This window comes from Solanum pennellii, chromosome 2, assembly GCF_001406875.1.
Source record: "Solanum pennellii chromosome 2, SPENNV200".
Lineage (NCBI taxonomy): Eukaryota > Viridiplantae > Streptophyta > Magnoliopsida > Solanales > Solanaceae > Solanum > Solanum pennellii.
In genome coordinates, this window is record NC_028638.1 from 51,089,498 (window position 1) to 51,116,833 (window position 27,336).

Here is a 27,336-nt window from a genome sequence, read left to right on the forward strand (position 1 = left end):
TTGGGATGGATGTGTGTATAATATAATATATGTATGCTACAAATTTCCACAATCTCAATAATTACGCTACATTTGTGTGATTTCCATATTTTGTTCCTCAATAAAACAAGGGCTAAAAATGAAAACTTTGATATCGGGCTGATCCAGATAGAGGTGGGCACCAAAAAAGCCCAAGTCCATGTTTCAAATCCTAACGGCTACTTTTGCTAACGCGCTGCCTGCCTTAGTTACAAGAACGTTGTAACGGTCACTTTCCCATCGTCAAACCCTATTTCCACAACTATAAACTCCTCTTATCTCTCTCTGCCCAAATCCCATCTCATTCTATTTCTCCGAATTTCTCCTCTCTGAAGAATTTCAGTATACCAGTGACCCAAAAATCGAACTTTACTGCAATTTTCTTGATTCTTCATCAATGGAGACTCCATCATCAACAAGAAGGGTGACAAGATCACAAGCCTTGGCTGCGGCTAACAGTGCTAACAAGATACCTCTGTCAACGAGTAAGTTTTTATTCCCCTGTTTCCATTTTTCCTTTCTTGAAATTTAATTTTTGATTTATTACAAGTTAATTTCTTTTCTTATTCAGAGAAAATTGAAGATTCTGAGAAGAAAACAGTTGCAAAATCAAGAAACAGAACTGGGAAACAATCAGCATTGATTGATATAACGAATGATTCCCCCATTGTTGGTCTGGCTATGGGGAATTTGGGGACCCCATCTTCAGAGATGTCCAAGAAAAGGACTATGAGTCAAGCCAAATACTTGAGTACGCCTGGATCTGGCGAGGATTTATTGAGGGGACAAGTTAAGACATTGTTGCAGAAGGTTGAAGAAGAAGCTGTGCTCTCGAAGATTTCGCTGGAAAATAGGCCTTTCCTTCATCTTAAAGGAATTGTCAACTCTCCCATGGGTCTTCTTGCCCCAACTCCTGCAAATACACCTCTTATGGATTTCTCTGTAAATGAGTTGCCTGCTGTTACTGCATCCCCTGTTGAAGACAAGTTTGTCATTTCTCAGGTACAAATTCAGTTACCTGTATCAAGAAAGGTTCCTTCTTTATTACTTGTTTGATTTTAGAAATCCAAGATTTGAATTAGTTGATTGTATGTTACAGATGATCAATGAGATGTTTGAAGGGGGTAAACAGGGGAATCTTGAATCTGAGAAAAGTTACTTAACAAGATCTCTACTGCTGGATTTTTATGAGAAACCAGAAGGCTCGGAACAATCTTCTGTGTGTTCCTCTGTGCTGACATACCAAGGATGTGAGGTTGAAAGCAAGGAGAAGACGACCCCTTCAGACGACGACAATGCATCTGTGTGGTCGATTCAGGTGAATGCAAGTACTAAAGATGAAGAAGAAGAAGAAGAGTTAGAAGGAGGACTTGAAGAAGTTGAAGAAGACGAATATGATGATGACAAGTATGATGAAATTGAAGAGGATGGAAGTGAAGTTGATGATCTGTGTGAAGCGATTAGCAAGATCAATGTGAATTTTGAGGGGAAGCATACACGCTTTGTGTACAACAGTGATGATGAGCTTGAAGGTGCTGAAGAGTGCAATGTTGTTGAGGCTGCATCATCACCAGGAGTCTTGCACTTGAAGGGGTTGCCAACTCCGAAAGGGAAGCATCTTCGCTTCCCTGAAGAAGACCACTGAATGAAGAAAATATATTGATGTTTCTGTTCTTGACAGACACCTGCTCTGTGCTGCTATAATACTTGTCATGTTGTTTTGTCCTTGTAGTTAGTTACTTCTCTTTTGTTGCAGCTATATTGTATTCTTTTGGTTCAAGTCTGATCTGGACCTTTGAAAATTGGCTGTCAAATTGATATATTTCAAAAATCATCTCCTTCCAGTGTATCTGAATGTTGGTTATTACATTCTTTTGGTTTCATATCTAATATAGACAGTTGAAGGTTACACCAGCTACTTTCTACAGTCACTTGGCACATTTTATATGATGTTATCTGATTTTTCTTTTTGAGTTTTTGGCACAAGTAGAATTGTTTTGGCATTAGGAGGGAGTCTAATAATTTATTAAAAATCATGTCAAGAAAATGAAATGCAAAAAAGAGAGCAATTAACTTTTGATCAATAATAATATTTGATCAAATTCAATTTTACAACATACACAGATAATTCATGCAATAAAGAAGAGGAAAAGATTGTGGAACCAGAGAATTTTTCAGCATATCAAGAGATCCAACTAATGTTGCAAAGAGAATTTCTATCCTAGATGATTTGATTGGCAATTTGGCATGAAATGTTGGATCATGATGATTGTGTAATTCACTCAATGAGATTTCTTTGTTCAGCATGATTGGCTTTTAAACCAAGTTGTACATATTCCTTCCTACTGGTAGTAAAAAAAATTATTTACCCGCAATTACGGCTGTCTGTCAGCTTTGTAAACTGATTATTTTCATTCGACATTCAACTGTTCCGTTCCTCATTACTGAGTGTTTGCTACTTTCAGCAAGAACGATCACCAACAGATACAATGACAACCTTCTTCGAAAGTAGCTCAAAAAGCATCAACATATTAGGCTGCACTGAGTAAAACTAATTCCACTATTTGCTCACTAACATTGCCTCTATAAGCGCCTGGAAAGAACCAGCAGCAAAAGGGATATCATTTATATACATGAGCAGCTAGCAATAATATTTACAGTACCATCTAGCTTGCATCACCTAAAGGTAAATGAAAGAGACTATACAGTCACTAATTAAAGTTAGATTACACTATTAGACACCTAAAAGTTGGCATAACAAGAAAATTAAATTAGAAAATAATAAATCAGAACCAAGGATGCCACGTCGGATCCATCATGCACAAGTTCCTTGGAGTAAGGGCAGCTTCAACCAACTCCGCTACTCCCCTCTGCACAGATTGCGGCGGATCCATGCCATTCTCCTCCTATACAAGTAGAGAGAAGCCAAACACAACAATGTCACAATGCAGGCATTTAGATATTAACTGAAGCCAAACTTATCCAAGAATATGATTTCAGTCACACGCAGATGTCTATATAATCATAGAATACCCGGGAGATGGCTAATGCTTGATTTTATTGAAACAGGAAAGTGGTAATTACTTGATGAGGAACTCAAAAACTATATAAATAGCACCAAAAAGAAAACAAGTGGATACCTCTTCTGAGATATATTGAGGGGCTATTCCAGTGATCCGCCCAATGACATTCTCAACATTTGTAGTGACTTTTTGTTTGAAGTCCACAGGATTCAGATTACCTGCCCCTACAACAGTGGCCAGAGGCATCCCAAGAGGTCTTCTCCAAGACCAAGATAACAACTCATCTCGGAAAAACATCGCCAGATGATACCATAAGAGCTGGCTTTGCTGCAGATGGCAATTTATTTAAGTCATCAGCATTCAGGAATTAAACAAAGTAGAAATATGATGTGTGCAGAAATAAATCTTACTTTAGGAGAGACCACAGCCTGAGCAGCAGCACACATGGCAGAAACAACTAAGCCTTCTACTCCAAAATGAGAGAAAAATGCTTGCAAATTTCTGGTCAGGCGGAACGGCACTGGTTCATTAAATTCAATCATTCCATTTGCATCATAAGCAGGATGGAAATCAGTCTGGAAAATTCTTCCGGTGTTTTTAGCAAATAAAATCTTGTTTGGAGACCTTCCACCAATTTGGAGCATGAAGGACATAAAACTAGAAAGAGCCAACTGGATTGCAAACTGCTTTTTGAAAGCCCACATGTGATTGCCACTCACGAGTGTTTTGTACATATACTGTGAGAATATGCTTTCTGTGACGAAACTTTTTGTGATCTCATTATATGCTTGAAGACGGAGATCAACAACAGCATCTGGTGAGATCTGTCCAGATATGGCTTGGTTGAGTTGCTCCTTGAAAAATGTGATTGGTAAGTCGGCTTCTCGGTCATTTCTTGCACAATGGTTCTCATAAACCTCCAGGAAAGTGCTGTACATCAAATCATCCTCTACCATGCGAACCTATATCATGAATTCACATGGATTTATTCGAAAGAAAAAAGCTCAATGTTGAAAAGCTATGATAATCAGACAACACAAACAACTAGATATAAAGGTACTTACTGTGAAGAAAGCAATTCGCATCACTACAGCAATTATACTATAACTCAATAGAGCATGACTGCCTTATTTCTGGCTAATAGAGCAAAAAAGGGGGAAATGTAACTCTGGTTATGAGGTGAAGAGGATTAGTTAATACCTGTGACCACACGGGTATAATAATAGGGGTGTGAATGCAGATGTGTCGCCGCCTGGATTCCTTGTGCTTATCAAACATCCGATTCATAACACGGAAAAGCTGTAGGATCCGCTCATCACTTCTGGCATTTGGTGTTAAAGATGTCTGAACGATAAAATGGCGCTGAGAACCATCTGATCCAATCAGCGTCAAACGGCGGAAACTGCTACCATGCCTCCGCACTATTGGAATATCTGCTGCCACCCTGTCTAACTTCACAGTATGATCTGGTGCAACTTCCTGAGGAGAAGACCATAGATCAGGAAAAGGTACTATGATATCTAGTAAAGCAAGAAACAGAACAAGGGAAACCAAGAAACAAGTCCCATTGATCATCACAACAAGTCCATTATGTCATTTATATAACTAAAGCCTTGTGAATACATTTAGCACCAGAAAATTCATGTCCCATTTCGGCCATTGGTTTTACTGCAACACTGACTTTACGTTCTACTTGCATTTGTAAAGGAGAAGACTAAGATACTTACATGATCAGTAAAGTACTGTCCTGGAATTTCGACATCAACGACATGAAAATCTCTCAACACCCTACTTTCATCTTCCAGCTTAAGCACAGCTGGAAACCGGTCCTCTACATTGCTTTGCAAGACATTTTTCCAATGCTTCAGTCTTTCAGTAAGTTCAGAAAGAGTGGCCGGAAATGTTGCAGCACTGTCAGGATCGAGATCACGTTCAAAATCCTGCTTATATTCTCTTACAAAGTCAACATGTTTGTTCACTGCATCTGCTGAGAAACATGCTCTACACACACCAGAAAGCTCCTTCTTCAGAGACTGAGGAACTTCAGCTGTAGTTGCAGTCGGGTACTTGTAACAACGGTGAAGTAGCGCATTAACAACTGCCAACAGTCTCTCCTCTGGCAAAGTGACAAATCTAGATCCGATCTCAGTGAGCAAGATCTGATAAGTTATACCAGAAGATGCATTAGCAACTTTACTTGTGCATAAATGAAGAAAAAGATTTACAATGTAGGTAATCCCTTTCGATAAATCAAAACATCTACTGATACTACCCCAGTTTGTAAGGTCTAAATGTGATACACGTATTTATTAAGCCCCACCAATAATCAAAGCAATCATCCATACAAGTTCGATGATTTCTGTTGACACCAAAGGTACAGAACAGACAAGATAAGTCTTAACCATGAGCCCCTCCAAACGCTTCCTTTTTAAATATTCATTCTCTCCATAGAATCCAAAACACACAAATTATGCTGTACTTCATAACCTTTACTAGAAGAAAAACCAGAATTCGGTTTTCTTTCATATGGTATCAGTGAAAAGGTGCACAAATTCTTTATCAAAAAAAAAAAGGTGCACAAGTTAAAAGGTTCTGAGAAAATGCAACATCCAATCCTTTTCCAAGCCTCATAATGGATACAACATCCAATCCTTGCTATAGTATTAATCTTTAAGAACCATATTAAGAGAAATATATAAGTGTCTCATCTAACCAGACATTTATTTGTGAAAAATAAACAACACTAGTTACCCACCTCAAGTTCACCGGCCAGATTGGAGTGTTTGCTGCGTAAGGCTTCCATTATATCTTTGGCTGCATCAAAAGCACTGGCAGCAGATGCAACTAAACTCAGAGCACTATTACGACGTAGTGCAGCTTGACCACCATCACTGCCTGATGAACCCTGGTGTAAGGACTGGTCATTACCAGAGGGCATATTACCGTCTGGCCTTTCAGGTTCCTGAATTTGAGAACTATTGCCATCCTGTGATCCAACACCTCCACCAGACTGAGCTCCCTGGGGAGTATGATTTTCACCAGCTGATGATCCCCCACTCTGGCCAGTCATTCTAGCATTCCCATCAGCAAGGCCCATAGGAGCAGCTGCATTGGCACCAGAAACATTTTGCTGCATTCTTTGCTGTGCCATTGCCATTCTGCCATATTCAGACTTACTTGCGACATCCCGACGCTCAAGCAAATATGTTCTCAACCAGTAATACAATGCCTTCAATTACATGCAAGATGGCATCAGATCTAACGGTCACTGAGTATATGAAATGCACAAAACACCAATAAACACAACATTACCTGTGGAAAGACAGTAGCAACTTTCATAAGAACAAGCTTGCAATGTGGAGCTTCTGTCCTCTGCAAGGAAAGTAATAACTGTGGAATCCAAGAAAGCCAAACCCAGTTGGGTATCTGCTCCAGGTACTTATCAAATGATCTCCCAACAGGTTCATTTGGAGTATCAAAACTGAGAAGATATAGAACCCGTGCCAGGTGGCCTCTCGAATTAGGAATACCAAATTTGATGCCTTGTAAGAAGCAGCTAACAGAGTATTCTAACCAAATCTCTTCGTGTGTTTCCTTATAAGCCTGTCACAGGCCAAAATTTATAGCATATTAAACAGAAAAAAAATTGAACCAAAGAAATAAACCTGGAATAACTAAATACATACCATGTCACAATAGTTTCCCCAACTAATCCACCCCTTCGGCAGATTCTTGAATAGACTGATGGCATTTGAATAAGCAAGATTAGCCCCTTCACAATCATTAAGCTTTAACAGAAAGTCTCCCTTGAGGCGAAAGATTTCAGCTTTGTGCTTAACAGAAAAATACTCCAGATTAGTACTGTTTATCAAATTAAGGCCACTAGTCAACTCTCCCTTCATTTCTAAATAAGCTTTTGCTTGTTCTCTTATTTTCACAAAAGCTTCCTGCAAACATACAAAAGAAAAATGCATCAAACCATGCAACATATCAAACCATTCAACTTTGCTTCTTTTGGGTTTTTAGTTTTTCCTATCTTCTTTTTGGGGGTGTCCGGAAGAGGCATAAGCATTTAGAGCTATAGGAAAGAACCTAAGTAGACAAAATGAAGAGTATGTAGTACCTGGACTTCCATGGTTGAATGTCCATACATCTTCTCCAACACAGACACACACACCTCATAAAGACCCTGCTTACGAGCAATATGAGCAAGCTTATTGACATTCCAGGCCTTGTCACGATATCCAAGGTGATGCAACTGTGAATTTGTACTACCAAAATCCTTAAAAGCATCAATCACAGCATTATACATTTCATTCCTCCATTGGAGTAAATCATACCAAACAGACGAACTGTCCCATTCATTTGGTATCCTTAGCCTCCATGTCTCAAGGATGTCCTTAAGATCAGCATATAGGCCACCATGAACCCCAACAGCAGAATTTCCAGAGAGTTTATTTCCATTGGCAATGTCCACAATTATCCTAGCTGATTCCTGAACTTCAACTAGTTGTTGAAACTGCTGTAGAAGGGAAATTTTGGCATGAATGGACATTTCAGGTAACTGCCACCACTGTTCCAAGGCAAGATCAACACCTTTTCCAACAGTGTTTTCAGCCTCAGCCACGCCATTTGTGCTCTTCTCATGAAGGGAAAAATAGGACTGAATAATACGCAGTTTTGGACTATCCTCCACTTGAGCCTTTGGGATAACATGGTCTTTTAAATATGCCCAATCAGGCTGTTTCCACAGACTATCAAGCAATATCTCATAATTCTCAACCATCTTGCCAAAGTCGACCAATACATCCCATTGACTAAGTTGACTAGCACAACATAGCCACTGCTCCTCCCAGAGACACATTTCAGCTTTTGGAACTGTATTGTTGTAAGTGCCCTGGGTTGCTTTAACCATGGCTTGGTAGAAGAGACTTTGAGCCCGCTGCCAATAGCCATGCTGAACAAGAGAAAGTCCAGCCCGTGTCTCAGCAGTAATTGACCGTTTCTTCCACAATCCACACCTCATATCTTCTTCACTGAGTAATCGGTAAAGCTCAGCAAGAGACTCTGAACATTTCGTGTCATTCAAGAAAAGCATAACATGACTTTCCAGCAGCGCTAACGCAATATGCCATGCATTGTAAGTTTTTCCGATGTACTTGATTAATTCACTAGGCATTCGAGGCTGAGGATGACTCAGCTGAAGTCCTTCCAGAAGAGCTTGCACAACATTTGGCCGATGGGTTGCCTGCTTCTTATGATAATCCTTTGATAACAGAGTTATCATTGGCTTTGCAAGTGCTACCTGTTCTTCCTTGTGCAAAGTCACCCACACAATAGGGAACACCAAAACCCAGAGGTGATATGCAACATTTGCATCTGTGTGCGCCAGTTCTCTCAGTGGAATGACTAGATCAGCAACCTTAAACAAAGGCGACATCTCAATTTACGATGACTTATGGATAAAAGGTGTAATGCAGACGTAAGACGTGTAAAATTGCTGTAATAAAGATCTCACAAGGATAGCTAAAATTGACGTTCAAATATGCCAGAAGAGTCACAACAACCGTATTAGAATAAATGACCAGTCCAACAAGTGTATATATGATTGAAAAATGCATAAACAAATCTAAAAGGGAATTCTGCTCAACAATAGGAGCGTCGAGTTTCAAGTATTGCGGGTGGAAAATACTAAAATCCAGATACAAAATTACGGAATGACAGAAATTTGACCAACAATGATTATCAAAGAAACAAATAAACAATAAACAAGGAAAAAACAGACTGTAATTGTGATCATGAGTGGTTGTGCTAGTGACAACCTTAAAGGTATATATGTTTGTCAGCTAAATGAAGATGCGATTACCTGGAGCTTGCTCATTTCATTCAAAAACTGTGCATGTTTTGCTATAAAACTATCAACGGTTAGAGGAGCCTCTTCCGAACCTTCTGGAACATCCAAGACCATAGGTTGTGGCCCTGTAGAATCACCTATAGTACCCGCCACTACAAGTGGGGGCACCTTGGCAGAATTTGGAGCCAGCGTTATGGACTTATCTTCAACCAAAATAGCTAAAAGAAGATCAAGCCCTTGCTTCAGCCAAAATACATCACTCAAAGCTTCCCAGTCCTGAATTTGGATGATGTACTGCAATCTTGTGAACAACATTCTCCCAAGGGATTCATGATAAAGAGTAAAAAACTTCATTCTCATTTCAGGATCTTTTGCCCGTATCCCAAGCAAATATTGCCTCTCTACCTTCTGGAAAACTTCGTGCCGCAAAGAATGAGCATACCTGGAAACCAACAAGGTTGTTCCATCTCAAGCCATGGTTAAAGCAAGCTGAATTACCTCAAAAATTGAAAATGAATGAGTAAAAGTAAAAATGAAGATGGCTTACTTGTTTGAATCTGCACAAAGACCATAGAGAAGCTCAATATACTTTTTGTCCCACTCTTCTGCAGCACTGGGTGTGAAGTTCTGTTTATCCACTTGTGAAAGCCTCTGGAGGAAAGAAACAACATCTTTTGGAGAAAGAAAGGTACTAGATGCAATAGAAACTCCAGGCTTTGTCATGTCCTCTTCAATCCATCCCTTTATTACATCTAGTATACTAAGCAACACAGAAGAGTCGGTACCCTTCTCAGAAAGCAGGGAGTTCAAAATTTGGGTTACTGGTCGTTTACAATCTGGGATGGCCATGACCCTTTCACTAATAAGGCCCAACACAGATTTCAAGTTGGCAATGACGACTCCAACATCAGCACCTTGACGAGAAGAAGTGACAGCAGAATCAGGATCTGATCTCTGACCCTGTACGTGAGAGAATACCATATTTGTTGTCAACAAAACCACTACTTAAAAGAATCCTGCTTTGTACAGTTTAAAGAAGAATTGGGAAAGCTCAAACTCAAGAAAAATGTATAAAATGAACTCTAGCTTATACTAAAAGACTCTCAGGGATTACTAAATGAACACATCTCATACTCCCACATATGAATCAGCAGAAACTATTGATAATAAATACAGCATCCAAACATAATTAAATACCTGCCGCACATGGGAACCAATAGATGACCCCATATCTCGAGCCAGGCGCTGAAGAAGACGGACCAGATTTACTGGCTCAATAAAGTTTTTGTGCACCTCTGCCAAGGTTTTGATAACATAGAGCACAAAGCTCACCATGCTACCTGAATTGTCTTCTCCAGAAGTCTGAGGAGTTGCAACAGCAGCAAGGTGCTTCTGTATAAGCTCTTCTACCTTTTGATACAACATCTTCACATCTTGTGTTGTATTAGATCCTTCAGGTGGAAAAGCAACGTAAACCATTTTCAAGAGGCAACACATTGACTTCCCAGCATCTAGCACTTTGAACTTGAAGCACGGTTCTAGAATCTTTAAAAAAAATGAATATTTGAGATGAAGTGCGCCAATTGGAAGTACGGTCATAGTAAATGGTTCTTCCCAGGGACATACCTGAGATATATGGTTGATATTATTGCGGATGAACAGATGAGGTTGCTTTTCAAGAACCTTGTTCATGACATCTAGACCCTGGGCAAGTGCTGTGGAAGGGTCCTTTGACTGAGAGGGTGGTAGATTGTTGAGCAGCTTCTCCAAATAATTGAATTTGACATTAGCATTTGGCCAGACCTCCAAAGCTTGTGATAATAGATCCAAAGCTTGTTTGTACATCAAACTTGCTTCCTTATCTTTTGGCTCTATCACTAACGCTACCTGATGCCAGACGCATACGAGTTAATATCAAATCATGAAAAAAAAAATAACTTTCATTAAAATAGTATCGTAAAATGGAAAAACTAAATTGAAAAAAGAAACACAATATCTCAACATTATGAAAAGAAAACAAAGCAGGACTCCACCATGCTCAAGAAAATATAGCTGACCATCCACCCCAAAACCCACACACAAAAAAACTACAATAATGATTGAATATGAACATCAAACTGTATCTTCACATAAAATTGCATTATCTACTGAGTTCTTTTGAGGCAAGTGAACAAAGAAAGTCCATACAGAACAGAACTACTTCAAGGGCTAGGAAGGGAAGCATCTCAGGAAAATCAGGTTGAAGACCCACACAAATTTGACTTGTATACCAAAAAGTGCAAATTACAGGCACGAGTATAAATAAAACCCGAAGATTCAGAACTGTATCCTTTCAAGGAACAGGATTAAATAGCCAATTTCATGTTCATCAAATAGGAGGAGGCAAAAACAGGATTAAATAGAATGAGTATGCTCCTGCCTAGAGCTTCACAAACCATTTCAGGGAAAAACCATACTCTGATCAGGAAATTAATAATCATTTCCTCCATTGCTGCGTTTGGCTTGAACTCTTCATCAGGTTGCCCGCCAGATCCAGGAGTTTCAATATTAGGAATTGATGAAGCACCACCAGGCGACATAACACAAATGGATTGAAGACCAGGTTCAACCTTCACTCGCTTACTAGGGTCTTCTGAGAAAGAAGATCCATCTGTTGGATGCTTGGGATCAACACTACCAGCAGAAGCATGACTCAATCCATCGGCATTTTGACCAGTCCCATCATTAGCAGGTACTATTTTCATTTCACTTTGTCTTTGTCGTTCCCAGTTCACAACCAACCCAGCAAGTTCAATTGCAAGTCGTCTATTTTCAGCCGTAGTATTATATGGCAATCCCAGGCGACTCAGAGAGTTAACCATCTGAGGTACAAACTGTGCTCTACAACTGTAGAATAGATCTGAATGGCGAACTATGAGCTGGAATATGTGGATGAGATTAGGGATAGAGTGACCCTCCTCGACGAGAATCTTTTTGGTGTAACGAATCCAGATAGGCATACGGGAATCACCAAGAGGTAACCTTCTTGGAAGTGCTGGCATGAGTATATCAAGTGCTTGTTTAACCAACATTTTATTCTCCGGCTGGCAAGTCCTAAGGAGAGCAACAAATACCTGCAGTAACTAACTTCCTCTAAGATTAGGTTGCACTGAGAAAATAGATCAACACATAATTCACAGAAAGAGTTTAAGTTGTGCCAACCATAAATAAGAAAACCACAAATTCTTCCACAATCCTCACAATGGGATAAAGTAGAAAAGTAACAGACATCACAAACTCATGCAAACACAACCTACATTTTTACCCATTCATAAGCATTAAAATATACTTCAACAGAATATTTTTTGAAGACTTGCAAAGTATTGCACATTGAGAGAACAACCTGTAATCAATGTTGGCCAAATTACAAACAGCATTGTACTGGGCAATGGAATAGAAGGAGATATCTCACAACAGGAGAAACACATAAGAACTAATGCTTGTTTCATACATTTAGAGCACAAATGGATAGAACAGAGAAAACACCACTTCCTCTCTACACAGATGGCCTTTGGAAAATAACACAAGAGAATGTTACAGCAAATGCTTCTGAAGGCTAGCATAAAACATGTCACTGACGAGGGTACATCAAAGCAATGAAATACTATGTCTATTGGTACAGCTAGTATCAGTGAGGTGATTGAATCTGACTGAATATACAGAAGTCTATATGCACTACAACAAAAGTTGAATTCATCTTGAAGAGAGCTTTTATATATTAATTAAAATATATAATTAATAGAACTTTAATTAATTAAAATATATAATTAATAGAACTTTACGCCAGTTATTGCATGCAGATGGCATCATGAAACCTCCACAAATAGTGGTACCTGAAGAATAATTTTCTCTGGAGCTTGATAAGCCTCCAAGAAATGGCAGACATTTACAAATGCCCACTGTTTACTAGCACTATCTTCACGCTTCAGATGGTTCCAACCAAATTTTATAAGTTCCTTCCGGTGATGAACAAGGTCTGTCTGCAGATACTTGAGAAGCAGAGTAGCAAGTTGCAGAAGCTCTATCCTCAAAGGCTCATCATAATCAGCAGAAACCTACAAAGATAAATTAGGGAAGAAAATGAAATATAACTAAAATCAGCACAAGATTAACCGTAAAAGAAAATGAACTCCACAAGAACATAAAGAGATGCAATCATTTACCTCTTCTGGAGGGTCAAGAAGCTTGTCAACAATAGTCTTAATTATTGCAGAGTCAACTACATCCCAAGTCTGACCATTCTGAAATGCGTGGGCTAGCATTGGAAGAATAAGCATTTGCATTACAACCACCAAATGATCATGACCAAGTTGTCTAGACTGGAAAAGGTTCAAGAAATGCAGGAGCAGGGTTCTCTTCATGTTCGGTGGATAGCCTTCAGCAACCTTAATCGCAAGCCATCAATAGGTTATCAAAACTAAGATTCATCCATCTAGAGAAAATCATGATAGACAGATAGCAGCCTAACAAACATACCTCAATGATATAGAACTCCTTCAAGAAGGTAAAATCTATACGAGTACGAAAGAGAAAGATGGAAAGGATATCAAACAGAACATTGATTTCAGTTTTATCATGTCGCAAATAATTCAGGAAGCATTTGACAAGCCATTTGCTCTCTTTGACCTGAAAATTGGTATTCCATTAGTTAGAAGGAAATTCATATGACAGAAAAATCAAAAACCAATTTCCTAAATGATAAACCAAACCAAAAGCATCATCAGAACATCCTGACAAAATAGAAGAAAAGCAATACTTTTGGAACCTAAGAAATAACACAATTATCTTCTCATTAAGCAATAATTGTTTAGAGACTAGTTAAAGTAGCATGGCAACAAAAAGTAAACCATCATCATTTCCCCCAATACACTGAGGAAACTAATTATTAATTCATCAAAAACATCATGAAAGAATAAAAATCACCACAAGGCAGGTAAAAACAGTCCAAGTTGCATACAAGGATCTCAACTATCAAAATCGAAAGTCATGGAAGAATAAATTTTACACTATAAAGCAATCAAAGAGATAAAGCTTTCATGTGGAACAAGCACCTTGGAAACAAACAATTATCCCGGGATAATTATGCAATGAAGAAAATAAAAATACCAGTTATCACGAAAACACAACGTAACTTGCCTGAACTAAATTTAATTCCTGCTCATTCTGCAGACGGGAGATTCTTGCTGGTGACTTCCACATTAGTACCAGAGTATCAAAGATACAACGGTTGTTCTGTAACCAGTTGGGCATCAACTTGACCAAAGTTTTCACTAAGGAAAGACCCTGGAAATAAGCATCTTGAGGAGCCACATTAGTTGAAGCTGAAGGAATAGAAGCCTCGACTTGAGGAGTACCAAGGCCTTCATCACCAGTAGAAGTGCTTGGCCGACTCAAAGATTCTTGTCCAGCAGATGCATCAGATTTAGCAATAAATTCAGGAAAAGCACTTGCAATTATCTTTTCCGGTGATTTTGCAAGTTCTTCTCTTAAAGGCTGCCCAGCATCTGACCTTATGATGTACATAAAGCTGCAAATATCTTGAAAAAATCAGAGAACTGTGGAAGCAAAAAAGCAACATAACTGCTCGTACCACAACCCAGGGAACACAATTTCAACAAGCATAATGCCTACCGCCTGAAGTATTTAGGTTGACATAGCCGAGCAAGAAAGTAATCCACAGCAGCAGTTGGATATCGATTCAGGAACTTGGTCACTGGCAGCCTATATGGACTGTTAATCTCACTGTAAAACTGCCCAGGTGGAAGGGCTGATTCCAATTCGATAGTCAATGTCACAAGATCATCCAGAAACTTCCCAGCCGCAGAGGGAAGAAGGTGGAAGAGTTCGATAATAGCTGCAACCACAAAAAATACGTGTCAGAAACAGAAGTATATCCGCACAGAAGATACCCCATGTGATTATTAGGAGCAAAGTTGTATCCTACCAGCAGCTATTTTTGGTTCCTCTCCAGCCTTCCACGATTTCTGACACTGTGCTAGCTTTTCAGGTTCCAACCATTTCCTAAGATGCTCCAGTAACTTGCCACCTAAGGTCACATTAAACCAATTGGCCAGCAGTTCAAGCAGGCGGGCCAAACCTTGAAGAAGAGGCATGTTGAGATTTTTAGTGTGGGCCAAGTTAACCAATATAGGCCTAAGGCTACTTTGTAGAAGTTCTTTAGGCATCCTTTGCTGCTGTATGACCTACATAACAAAGACACCATGAATGAAAGAAGAAACTAAAACTAATGAAGCAAAGAATTGACGAAAAGTTATAGCAACAACAAAGAATTGACAGAAAGTTATAGCATGCAACAGAAAAACAAGCATCCAGCAAAGCATGTGCACATTATTCAAAACTTCAGTATGCCTTTTGGGAGAAGAAGATGAGAGTCTAATGCATAACATGCTCGAAAATGCCTTCAAATACAACACCCAATGTTCTACATAGGCACACAAAAATTGATTCTCTGTCCAGCCTAACTGCATTCCCTTTTCGTCTATTTGTACTTACATCCCGCAAACTGAAACAAGTTACCTTTCTCCCAACCTCAACAGTAAAGAAATGTCCAAAGGAACATGACTGTAACCTAATCACATTTCTGAAGATCCACTAATATGCCATAAACATGGAAGATTAGACAAAATCAATAAGTGAAAAAATCTGATGTAAGAGCAAACCAACCTGTCTCAACCCTTCCTTTGCAACAGCTACAATTTCAGAGGTTCTGCTTGTCAGAGACTTGAAGAACATCGAAATAATTTTTGAGCGCAGCTCAGATTGATTTTGGGTTTTAAAATCCGCCCATGCCATAGCAGTACAGAGTAACTCAATGCAGGCTGTGCGCAGTTTGTTCAACGAGTTGGCAACCTTAGGATTCATAAATTTAATAACCCACACTGTTTCATCAGCCTCAGCTATTTGCAATGCTTCTTGCAGGAAACTAATTAGCTCCTGAGTCAACTTTAGAAGTGGAGGTCTCAAGGCCAAGCAAAAGTTCAAAGCTGTAACAGTCCCCACCTGAAGATACAAAATAATTAGTTCAGATGCAAGAAAAGCATAAAGATAACTCTTATCAACAAAATTTTACCTGTTGTTCAACTGTCTTTGACCGTAATGGACGCCCTACAAGAGGCTGAAGCAAAGGTTGGTATAGGGGTTCAAGCAACTCAGAAACCTCACTACCAGTCCTGCTTGCAAGAAGTGCTAAGCAAGACTGCACAATCCTCCTCACATTGATAGACACATTAGGATTAAACAATTCCAATGCGAAGTATTCAACTACTCCCTGGAAGCTTTGCCTCCGCGCTTCACTATTTGCTTCATCAACATTATTCACCACACGAAGAACTTGTGTAAGCACCTGGCTGGTCTCCTCCTGCTCTTTAGTGGCATAAACAGGAAGTCTTTTCAGAACAAAAACAAGTCCACGCACAATACGAACTTGAAAAGCACACAAAGTTTCAACGGTGACTTTCCCAACCAAAGCACCAAGCCCGATGACTCCCCCCATTTGTGATTGCCATGTACATCCAAAGCAACAATGCAAAAGACGGGGAAGAAGCTGCTCAAAAACAGGGACACGAACACTAGGAGGTGGAGAATATACAGGACTCATTGATGGGCTAGAGACCATCATAGGTGTAGCAGGACCTCCTCTTGACATCAATACATCTGAATGTTTTGAGCGAGCAAGGAATAGAAGTGTCTCAGCAAATACATTTAGTGCATTTAAAGCTGCCTTGGCGTGCAGTCTATTTTCATCTGCCAGGACATCCACTAAAGCATCCAAAAAGATAAGAGGGTCTAACTCCTTCAGGTTGGAAGAAGTACTATATCTTGACTTTGCACTAACAATGGTGCTAGACGAAAGCACAGAAGCACCAACTGGAGCAGCAGAAAGAGTACCATGGGCAGCAGAGCTTTCAATATGAAATATGATGGCAAAATGTCGACAGACATTGATGACATAATCATCTTTGGAATCATGCAGATCTGGTTCAGCACTTGCTGCGATAATGGTCATAAGGAGAATTTTGAAAACAGATCTTTCAGCAAGGAGTTGAGTCTTTGTCTTGACGCCCAGGTCAGCCTAGAAGCATGACATTTGAATCATTACTATATGAATCAGCTGGAAATAAGATAAGAAGATAACCTGAACTCTCAAACTCTCAGGCAACTACTAGATTAAATAAATATCTGACATTGCTACAGCCCGCAACATAAAATAAAGGAATTACCACCAATGAAGTTATCAACAGGTTTTAAGGAATAAACACAGCAAATAAGTTATCAACAGGTTTTAAGGAATAAACACCAACCTTTATATCAGATGTCTCTGATCTTCTCCAAGATGGATCAACTGAGGAAACTAACAATGTCGATAGCATCCTAGAAGTAAATCCATCATCAGTAGCACTACCTGGAAGATTAAGTTGAGATGACAGGCATACACGAAGAAATTTCAGAGCTTGTTTTCGGTAGAAAGAATCCACAATAGCACTTCTTTGCATGACAGCAGCCACCGCAAGACTTATACAACGATCTAACGGCACCAAAAATGGAGTGGATGGTTCAAATGTAAGAATAACACGAAGCCCATGCTCAGGATTCTCCTTGCATTCAAGAGCAAGAGGTTCTTTGAGAAAACGCCTATTACGCCCACCTAACTTGCCAAGGAGCTGCAGAGACTTCCCACCCCAAGGATAAGGTGCGGGCCTCAAATGAGACCATAATGCCAAAATCACCTCAGACATGACATTTGCCATGCTTGGTTCCAAAAAATCAGGATTCAGACTATCAATCCAGAACTCAAGTGTTCTTAAACCAAGACTCACCAGGTCATCACTTCCTTTGAGACACATAACAAGAGGCTTCATCAGGCGAGGAAGGTAAGGTAACAGTGAACTTAACCGTGCAGGCAGAGTCAAACAAAGCTCCAGCAGAAGCTCTCTCATATCTTCACCATTAGGCCCCTCAAGCAAAGCCAACAGCATACTCAAACAGAGTTGCAGCATTGAAATCAAGTCACGCAATAGAAGTTCAAATTTTCCTCCAGCAAGGGCGCGGAACATTGTACGAAGGAGTTGCAAATAACCAATGGGTTTTTCTACCTCAGTTGCATTTTTCATACAAGTTTCCATAATAACATGCACATGAGGCTGCAGAATGCGCTCACAGTCTGAAGGAGCCTTTGCAACAGCACCAAACAAAAACCGAAAAAGATGCAAAACCAGCTTTGCTGCAGGTGAATCTGGATGCTTCAGGACATCAAGTTTGCTGCTTACAAGGAAGTTAACAAGGACATCTGCAAATGGTCTAAAGACCTTAGGTGCTTGCAATAGGCTGGAAAAGATGTGGACTAACTGTGTGTTAGAAATCATGCACTCAAACAATTCAGGCATGCACAAGGAGAACATGTCCATTAGATCACGTGGTTCCATAATAGCCAAAATCTGGGAAAAAAGATGGATCATTTCTCTCTCTTCCTCCTTCTCCTTGAATAGTGCCAAGCAATGAACACCACTTTTAAGCACACCGGAAGCTTTCCAAACCTACCAATAGTTAAAACATTAACAAAATTCCTTGGCCACAAGCATCCCCTAAACAAGGATTGAAGTGATGTAATTGAGGCCAGTAGGCAAGATCAAATGCTGCATTAGCATAATACCTCGTCTTCTCTCATTCCTTTAAAAGGTTGAGGTACTGATGAACTAGTCGAGGCTGAAGCAAGAACTTGAGGAGGCGTCCCCTGAGTGGAAGCCGAAACCTACAACCAGTTGGACCACATAAGAAAAAGTAGAAATATGAAGGTGGAACTACTGGAACAGTTAATATTATATACCTGTGATCGAGGCAAATGTGCATGGGTGATGCTCCATATTATGGTTTTCATTCCTAAAAGATGTAAAGGTAACTAGTTACAAAGAAAAAGAGCTAACTCAAATTAGGAAAGAGCAAAAACGGTTCATCTATCATTCATGATCTACAGGTAATGTTAGTGAATTGTTACCCATAACCAAAGTTTTAATCAGATGCTTGCAATCATTGACTTCCTTAGAGTGCTCCACAGGGACTTGCAAATTGAGTACCGCCTAGAAAATTACACTTCATGGTCAAGGAGAGAAGACCAAATACAAACAAAGAAATTTAATAACAAAACAATACTACTAAAATAAGCTTTCCGGCATTTCAAACATCACCTCTAGTCAGTCTATGATTGTTCTTTCAAGCAAAAAGGTAGCAACAACAGCAAGGCAACAAAATAATCCAGTAAGTCAGTAACGGTATCACCCTAGCATATAATCTTTATACTAGTGGATTCTCATTCTTTGTTCAAGAGATTCATGATCTAATTTGCACTAGAAAGGCAATCCCAATACACAGGAAGAAGTTTTAAATATGAATACGAAGTTCAGGCACATAAATGACCTTTTGCAGTTAGAAGCTTATTTTTTATAATGAGTGGTAGAAAGAGATTCTTTCTATTTTATTCAAGGATCCCAACAACCTCACATATAAAAGTTATGTCTTACTTATAAAAAACACGGAATAACAAATCAAGCAATAATGTGATTATAACTATCACTTAAACAAATTATTCAACTTACACCATTGAATATGCAAATTATCAGTACACATAAAATAAAATTTAAAATAAGGCATTAGAACTAGAAGAATCACATAATACCTCAAAAGGAGTCTGACAACTCAGAAAAGCACTGAATTGAGGAAAGCAAAGATATTCACGAAAATTACCTGCACTGGAAGTTCTAGTTTTGACCTCAATGTTGATCGACCTTTCACATCCTCCCCCTCTTCGAGTAACTACAATCCAAATATACGGAGGAAGTGTTAGTCTGAATACAGCTGATTGGTTTATAAACAGGGAAGCAGGGAATATCCGACAAATAAGCACATTTGATGCCATTGTAATCAGGAAGTCACTGTGAATGTCATTGAGCACAGTACACGTGTATAAACGAAATTCATAACATTAGATTAGAGAATATTTCATAATACTCCCATGGATACCCTAGAATAATTTATATTTATAGACTACTTAATTAGTTTTTTTAATGAAGAGAATATTTAATTACTTAATTCGAAGCAAAGGATGTCTATTTACAATAATGTGCACAACATAATACTCCTACATTATGAGTTATCTTGGACATCTCTTTTATTAAATAATAGGCAGTACCAAGATGGTACTACACAATTACAAAGATTAAACTGGATTTAGATTGCATAAAGTTGAAGGAAATCCAAACAGCAAACCAAGAACAATGAAGTTCTTGGACATCGTTACCCAACAATTTCAGAACCTATTTTTTAATTATTTTTTCTATTTGCACACTTAAGTTTCTAATGAGTTGTTTGGAAAGGGAACTAAATCATACTACACAGATTGAAAACTGAATTATGATATGATGAGATTGAACAATTGATACAAGTCGGAACTAGGATAACAAAAGGTAGAGCTAAACTGAAAATAGTAGTAGTATTTTTGTGAGTTCAGTGTTGTGGACGGCGAGAGGCGACAAAAGGCGACAAGGGCCTGCCTCGCCACGCGGCGAGGCGAGCGGCGAGGCGCTTGCCTTTTTGAATAAAGGCGCCAATTAATACCAAAAATTAAAAATATTTAATTGCATATTTTATCCAAAGTCTTAATAGCAATAACACATATTAGCAAATATTCAATTCAAAAACCAATAGTAGATACTAAAATGTCTAAAACTTTAAAGACCAAACAATTCAATTAATTCGCTGTTTAGAAATATTGGAATAAATAATTAGGAAAAGAATTTTAAAAAAAAAATTAACACTTGTTACACTTACACAAAGCAGTAAGCACTGCCTGACTGCTGCTTACCAAAATTAAAAAAAAAAATGAAGAAGAAGAACAGAAAAAATAAGAACAGAAGAAGAAGAAGAACAGAAAAAATAAGAACAGAAGAAGAAGAAGAACAGAAAAAATAAGAACAGAAGAAGAAGAGAGAAATCAGAAATGAGAAAACATTACCTGAAAACCTGAAAACAGAGAGTGAGAGTCGCGAGGGTCGTCGGCGAGGGAGAAGAGACGCCACAGCGAGGGAGAGCGAGGGAGCAGAGACGCGACAGCGAGGGAGCAGAGACGCGACAGCGAGGGAGCAGCGACGCGATGGAGGAGAAGAGAAGAGTGAATCGAGAGAGAGAGAGAGAGAGAGTCGCGATGTGGAGGATTTCAGAAATTTTCAAAAGTAAAAAAAAAAACCTTAATTTTGACTAATTTTATTAAGTCAAAAATTTTTAATCAAAAAGGCGGCGCCTTTCGCTCGCCATTTCAGCGCCATCGATCGCCAGGGGCTCGCCTTTTTCTCCTCGCCTCGCCTCGCCAGAGAATGGCGAGCCACCCTCGCCTCGCCTCGCCTCTCGCCTTTGGCGACGAGGCGAGCGCCTTTCATAACACTGTGTGAGTTTAATAATCTCCAACTTACAACCATGAAGCTATACAAGATCAAAAAACAATAGACTGCAACTAAGTTCAAAGCTACTCTGTAAGAGACAAAAATTATAAGGATAAATTATATGGTGTTCAAATATAGGCTTTTTGTTCTGCATCCAAACATAGAGTTAATAGAGCAACTGATCTTTCTCAAAAATATAAGTTAACAGAGTTACAGGAAGCCCAAAGACCCAAGAGAATTCCACATCATCTAAATGAAAGTTGAAATCGATTTATTACCTGCGGAATTGTACGTTTAAACGTGTTGAATTTGCCGACAAAAGCATCCAAAATCCGACCCTAACACAAATATAATGACATGAGTTCTAGTACACAAATATCTTAAGTAACTGTGGTTTTTCAAGAAACAAATAATCTTGAAATATGCAATAGTAGTCCCAGACCAACAAAATCCTTGCTTCATCCATGGATTGCTGGTCGACACCTTTCTCAAAAATTGGTTCCACCTGTCAAAGGAATATGAAGGTATCTGTCAAATTGAACATTGACCACTACCATCTTAAGGTCCAAAACATCTAGTTACACTACAGCCGCAATGACAGGGGAGCAGATATACACAATGCTTTCATAGGAGAAAATATGGTCCTTACCAGATTTAACATCAAACGGGCACAGGTGGTATGGATGCTGAGCGACAAAGAAGCATCATGCATGTTGCTTGAGAAAAGGTAAATTATTCGTGATAACTGCACACAAGTAAATCAAAATCTATCTTTTTCAGTAGTAGCAGAGGAAAAAAGAGCATATGCAGACGGCATTACCAGTCGAAAGATGGGAAGAAAATACAGGTCACATAAGAAATTTGATAAATAAATACTAGACAAGGAGAAGGGTGACGATAAAGAAAAATCCAACTAATAATGTTCATTTGTTCAACCTGAATATTTCAAGTTAATTAATCGAAGAAGCAAACTATCAGGCAATTTGACCTCTCCTTCCTTATCTTAAGCTTCTTTGTCACGAGAGGGACTCAACCACTACTGTTAATCCAAAGAAGTCTTTCTTTGGTAAGGCCTTTATAAAACATAATTATAACAGAATCAGAATCATACAACATTCCACTATGTTGGGAACTAGGGAGGAGGTGCAAAGGCCTTCATTCAACATAAATGATTTCAACTTAGAATCATCTTTAAGAAGTCAATAAGACCAACAGACTACCATGGAAATCAACATCTTGCAAAAAAAAGGACAAAAGTATTAAAGCATGCAATACCTGGGACAAGGAAAGATCCCCCCTGACATGGTGAACAATCTCCGCCAATAGGCTGTAAGCCAAAGGCCTCAATGTCTCAAAGCATGCACGGCCAGTTCCAACAAGGACCCTGATGGAGTTTATTTCAAACATCAAATTGCAACATCTAACCAAGAGAGACTTAATTGACTAATCCTTACTCATTCCTGAATTCCCACCGACAAAAACAAGATAAAAAATACAATCCACAATTGCAAGAAACATGCACCAAGAAGGCAAGAACTAGCAAAAAGTTACTCAAACACATATACATACTTTAACAGCGACTTAGTTGATACATTTTCTTGGAGGAGTGTTAACAGCAACAAATTTTATTAATGTTGTTGGTTAGTCACCTAATCTTGATTCCTATCAACCCTTTCCAATTGTCTGCCAGCAAAAGGCACAGTTCTGCAAACACACTTTAATACACCTACTTCCAGAAATTGCCATAAGCCCCACTGCAATCCACAAATTAGATTCTATGTGCAGTTCAGGAACTTCCTGACCAGGTAAATATATATAGAAATGCAAGACTGGGCCAAAAGGGGTAGTACTAATCCAGGGACAAGGCAAATGCATGGACACTTTTCCAGGTAATGAATGAGGAGCACTTCACAGACAGCTTTTACCGTTTAATGCTGAACAATTTTTATCAAACTCAATTAAGAAACTAAATTTCTGCAGCCACAGGAAAGCATGAGTTTTCCCAGCCAACATCTGATTGAAAGTTTACCTCTCTTCCAAGAGAGTGTCAATAAGGGGAAACAAACCCCTCTTGAAGTCTGTCCCAAGAACATGTTTGAGGGCCACCAGCAGTTCCTAAATAAACAAAGCTCAGTTTTCAACTATATGCCAAAACAATGAAAAATCAAGTCTGCAAGGAGCATGTCAAGGAGTTCACCTTTCGGATGGACACTGAGTCTGAACATGTGACAAGCAGATTCACAATGCTTTTACATATACTCTCTTCATGCGGCTTAATGTAGTCAGCAAAACTCTTCAACAGGTAAGTCAAGAAAGAAACTGTCTATAGATTCGAACAAAAAAAGTCTGTTTAGTCTTCCCTCTCAAAATGAATGGGAAAATGTAAGTAAATTAGAAAAGAATTAGAATAAAGGTGAACAGAAATCAAGCAGAAATGGACATATTTTCCAATTTATTGACGTTGGAGGTATGAATCTGGGTGTCACTTATTCTGGTGAAGTATAATCAGTGTTCAGGGAAGCGTGAAGCGGAGAAAAGCGATAAGGCCCCACTTCACGCTTTAAGCGATGATGCGCTCACATACTCATTCTAGTCTGTGAAGCGTAGAAGGCTCGCATTGCTTCGCTCGCTTTCCTAAACACCGAGTATAATTATTAAGAATCTGGGACATTCCCTCACATAGCTGCTTGTGCCCGGACAAAATTTTAAGTTAATAACCATGGTGATCATGCCAACTTGTGTGTACCTCAATTGATTCACCAATTACCTCAAGCGTCCTGCTAGTGCACATACAGGATATTTCTACCCATCAAAACTTAGAGAGATAGGAGAACTTCACCAAGTGTCACTCTTATGGCATTCTAACCTTCGTACCAAGGTTGTCACTCCAACTTTTCAACCGCTCGGCCACTTCTTTCAGGGTTTTAAGCTTGGACACACTATTAGAAATCACGAGAACGCTCCACCATTGAATTTCTTTTAAATTCTTTTGGTTGGTGGGTGGTGATGTTGAGTGGTGGATGGACTTCTGCTATACATTTTAATTTCCTTATCCTGTTGGTACTTTATGCCACAGAGTTCACAAATTCACTCAACACCATCATTTTTATCAGGTAAGGTCACTATATGATCAGTTAATTATGCCAGGGCATAGGGACAGCCTGATGGCAGAAGAAAACCCACTAGACATGGCACAGCAGAATGTACAGAAAACCAAGTTCTCCAAAAATGAGCATAAGTAGGTAATGTCGATAAACTAAAAGCAATAGATCAGGAATATGATTAAAAGAGCAAGAATAAGATTAAAAGAGCTTCTAGTTACCATAATCCAAAAAAAAAAGATTAAAAGAGCTTCTTTTCTTCGGGAAACTCGAGCAATTATCAAACAACTTGATGATCACAATTGGCCTAAAAAGGGGGTGACTTGTACCAATTTGCACAAAACTGAAGAGCTCAAGTGAAAAGAGTAATTTCAAGAGATCAAAATCTTACCTTAACCTGCGCACCCTTCAGTTCAATAAAGTGGGTCTTCAAATGAGGAGGCACCTTTTCAGGCCCCGCCACTGATATGGCTGAAACCATCAACGGCAAAAGATGGGGAATATTTGTCTGAACCAGCCGGCCATATAATTGAAACAGGAACATCACCACCAGCGGACTCTCAGTAACTATCTTAAATGATCTCGTACTGGGATTAAGCTGGCCAGCACCAAAATACCCATTAGAAGTACTCATTTGATCTGACACCTCCATTGGCTTCACATCTGCCTCACCCAAAGAGGAGACAGACGACGTGGGCATGGGCGGTGGAGGCACTGCCATTGCCCCACTCTCAAAGAAATAGCTTACAGTAGCCCTAAAATTCTGGTAAATTTTACAAACAAAGTCCAAAAAGGGTTGAACTTCATTTTCTAAAGAAGGCCTAAAGTTCCGAAGCAAATCAAAGATAATACGGATGCAAATTAAGCCATTTTCTTCATTATCCGTTGTTAGAACGTGCATTGCCACCTTCAAAAGCTCCTGTACAAATGGTCTTAGTACTTCACTATGAGGAAGCCTATTTAGTATCTCAACCACAATGTTCCTCAGCTTATGTTCAGGATTATCTGAGAACTGTGGCTTTGTAATATGATATAAAACACCAGAAAACGCCCGAAAATAGCATTTTAAGAAATTCAAATACTCCCCTGTGTGCGTTATCTCCAAACTATCCCGTACCTCCATTGCCATCTGTAGTCTTGTTTGAATTGCTGTTACACACACATATACACAGTTAATAAGAAAGAAAACAAAAAACAAAAAGACAAAACCAGTGAACTGTAAGGTAGTGAAGTACGGAGGTCGGCTTCGTAAAGGTGCCGCGAATGCTGCTCGAAATCCTGAATAGGACTCATGTTGTATAAACCCTCAAAACCTGATGCAGAAAAACACAATCTTTGAAGCAAACGGACTTGAACTGGGGTTTAAGTTACGATAAATTGAGAAGCTTTTGAAGAGAACTGATTTTCAATAATCCAGAGTTGTAATTTGAACGAATTGGACTGAAATTGCTGGCTTTGTATTTGAATTTTGAAAGGGGGATTTTGAACTAGGGTTTTGAGAAAGGATCTAATTGATCGAAACTGCACAAGACGGGGGAAGTAAATTTCGTTCTCTCCCTCTCCCACGACGGAGGATTCTAACTCCGCCAGGTTCGCGGTGGACGGGCTATTTAAGGTTCAACACTAATTCTTTTTTTCTTTTCGGTGTTTGTTATAATTGTAATTTATCCCCTAATGACTTTCATAAGTTCACTTAACTACAAATTTTATGTGCTAACTTCCTTCTTATGATCTAAATTAGTAACAACTTATCATCAGAAATGTTATTTTTATTATAATATTTGGCTCAAATTTTCACAATATATATAGTTGTATGTATGTTTGACTATATTAGTTTATTTATGTTTTATTAAAATCGATAAAATTAGCATAAATATGTGTGCTATAAATAGTCAAGATCGAATTTAATTAAGTAAATATAAAACGAATTAAATTTTATTAACGGAATCATATATTTATTACTCATAGTTTTTTAGAAAATCTATAGCCATCCGGAGATATTTTCGATGTATCAATGCAAAGAAATATACGGGATTTTTCTCTTTATTGATAAAATACTTTAAAAAAAATTGTTAATATAAAAATACTACATTCATTTTAAGTAAATATATGTGTTATAATAGTCGAGATCGCATTTAAGTTAAGAAAATATAAGACAAACAAAATTTTATTAATGAAATTATATATTTATTAGTCATAATTTTTAAGAAAATATACAGCTATCTGTAGATATTGTCGATTGTATTAATGAAAAAATTATACGAAATGACTTGTTCAAAAATATTTTTAAAAAAAAGACAAGAATGAGTTATTTTACAATAATAAGATTAATGCTCCTTTTTATTCACTGGAAGAATCTTCTAGTAATTCATTATAAATATTAAATTATAAACTTATTCATCGTCTCAAGTCTTTCTGTTGTTGTTGTTTTATATTAGAGAGAGAAGGGATAAGGGAGAGGTTTGGAGAGAGATATACATTATCGTATCATATTTTTATCTTTTTTTTTAGCTTCTATAATAATTTTTTCACTCTTAAAATAAATAAATACAAAGAGAATTTAATAATATCATAAAAGATAGATTTTTTTTCGTTAAACAAAATTATTGATAAAAAAATACTACATTCATTGCACTTTGCAATTCACAGTACTAGAAACATTTGCAAAGATGGAAATTGTAGCGTTATTCGTAATAATATTTGATTAATTGATTTTGGCTAATTTGAAAGCATTACATGCGTTATAAATATTAGTAATGGCTGAAGTGGTAACATTACATCAACAGCCAAAAATAGCATATTCTATCATATTGTTACATCAACAATAATAGAATTATCACAAAAATCTTATT

The 27,336-nt window shown here is 38.4% G+C and overlaps 2 protein-coding genes across 5 annotated transcripts; one reads left to right on the plus strand and one right to left on the minus strand.

Moving 5' to 3' along the window:
- Positions 1 to 304: 304 nt before the first annotated feature.
- LOC107010508 lies at positions 305 to 1,932 on the plus strand. The gene is made up of 3 exons (XM_015209793.2): positions 305 to 503; positions 590 to 1,020; positions 1,118 to 1,932. The coding sequence occupies exons 1-3, from the start codon at positions 416 to 418 to the stop codon at positions 1,661 to 1,663; spliced, it is 1,065 nt and encodes a 354-aa protein (XP_015065279.1). The 5' UTR covers positions 305 to 415; the 3' UTR covers positions 1,664 to 1,932.
- A 628-nt stretch (positions 1,933 to 2,560) lies between these two features.
- LOC107010509 (transformation/transcription domain-associated protein) lies at positions 2,561 to 26,095 on the minus strand. Of its 4 annotated transcripts, none has more exons than XM_015209795.2 (35): positions 25,720 to 26,095; positions 24,876 to 25,633; positions 23,581 to 23,706; positions 23,413 to 23,498; positions 22,659 to 22,767; positions 22,033 to 22,128; positions 21,826 to 21,888; positions 21,662 to 21,721; positions 19,693 to 19,761; positions 18,947 to 19,028; positions 18,779 to 18,831; positions 18,605 to 18,703; positions 17,256 to 18,488; positions 16,025 to 17,026; positions 15,619 to 15,954; positions 14,879 to 15,137; positions 14,566 to 14,788; positions 14,071 to 14,461; positions 13,411 to 13,560; positions 13,098 to 13,319; positions 12,768 to 12,989; positions 11,331 to 12,017; positions 10,522 to 10,782; positions 10,093 to 10,440; positions 9,443 to 9,855; positions 8,908 to 9,337; positions 7,165 to 8,463; positions 6,728 to 6,988; positions 6,354 to 6,644; positions 5,797 to 6,270; positions 4,769 to 5,200; positions 4,242 to 4,520; positions 3,452 to 4,003; positions 3,159 to 3,368; positions 2,561 to 2,924 (listed from the first exon to the last, which is right to left on the minus strand). In XM_015209795.2, exons 1-35 carry the CDS (start codon positions 25,775 to 25,777, stop codon positions 2,805 to 2,807), a joined length of 11,754 nt encoding a protein of 3,917 aa, XP_015065281.1. In that variant the 5' UTR covers positions 25,778 to 26,095; the 3' UTR covers positions 2,561 to 2,804. The 4 variants fall into 4 exon arrangements, with proteins under 4 accessions (XP_015065281.1, XP_015065284.1, XP_015065282.1 ...); XM_015209798.2 differs by having other exon boundaries at positions 2,631 to 2,924; positions 11,352 to 12,008; XM_015209796.2 differs by having other exon boundaries at positions 2,631 to 2,924; positions 11,331 to 12,008.
- Between the last annotated feature and the right edge of the window lie 1,241 nt (positions 26,096 to 27,336).

Excerpts from the sequence above, each read along its gene's own strand:
- LOC107010508 (XM_015209793.2), top strand. The coding sequence starts at position 416 with ATGGAGACTCCATCATCAACAAGAAGGGTGACAAGATCACAAGCCTTG. Across the intron at positions 504-589 it reads CAAGATACCTCTGTCAACGA|AGAAAATTGAAGATTCTGAG; the intron begins GTAAGTTTTTAT and ends TTTCTTATTCAG. Across the intron at positions 1,021-1,117 it reads ACAAGTTTGTCATTTCTCAG|ATGATCAATGAGATGTTTGA; the intron begins GTACAAATTCAG and ends TGTATGTTACAG.
- LOC107010509 (XM_015209795.2), bottom strand. The coding sequence starts at position 25,777 with ATGAGTCCTATTCAGGATTTCGAGCAGCATTCGCGGCACCTTTACGAA. Across the intron at positions 9,338-9,442 it reads CTTTGTGCAGATTCAAACAA|GTATGCTCATTCTTTGCGGC; the intron begins GTAAGCCATCTT and ends GTTGGTTTCCAG. Across the intron at positions 2,925-3,158 it reads CTCAATATATCTCAGAAGAG|GAGGAGAATGGCATGGATCC; the intron begins GTATCCACTTGT and ends CTACTTGTATAG.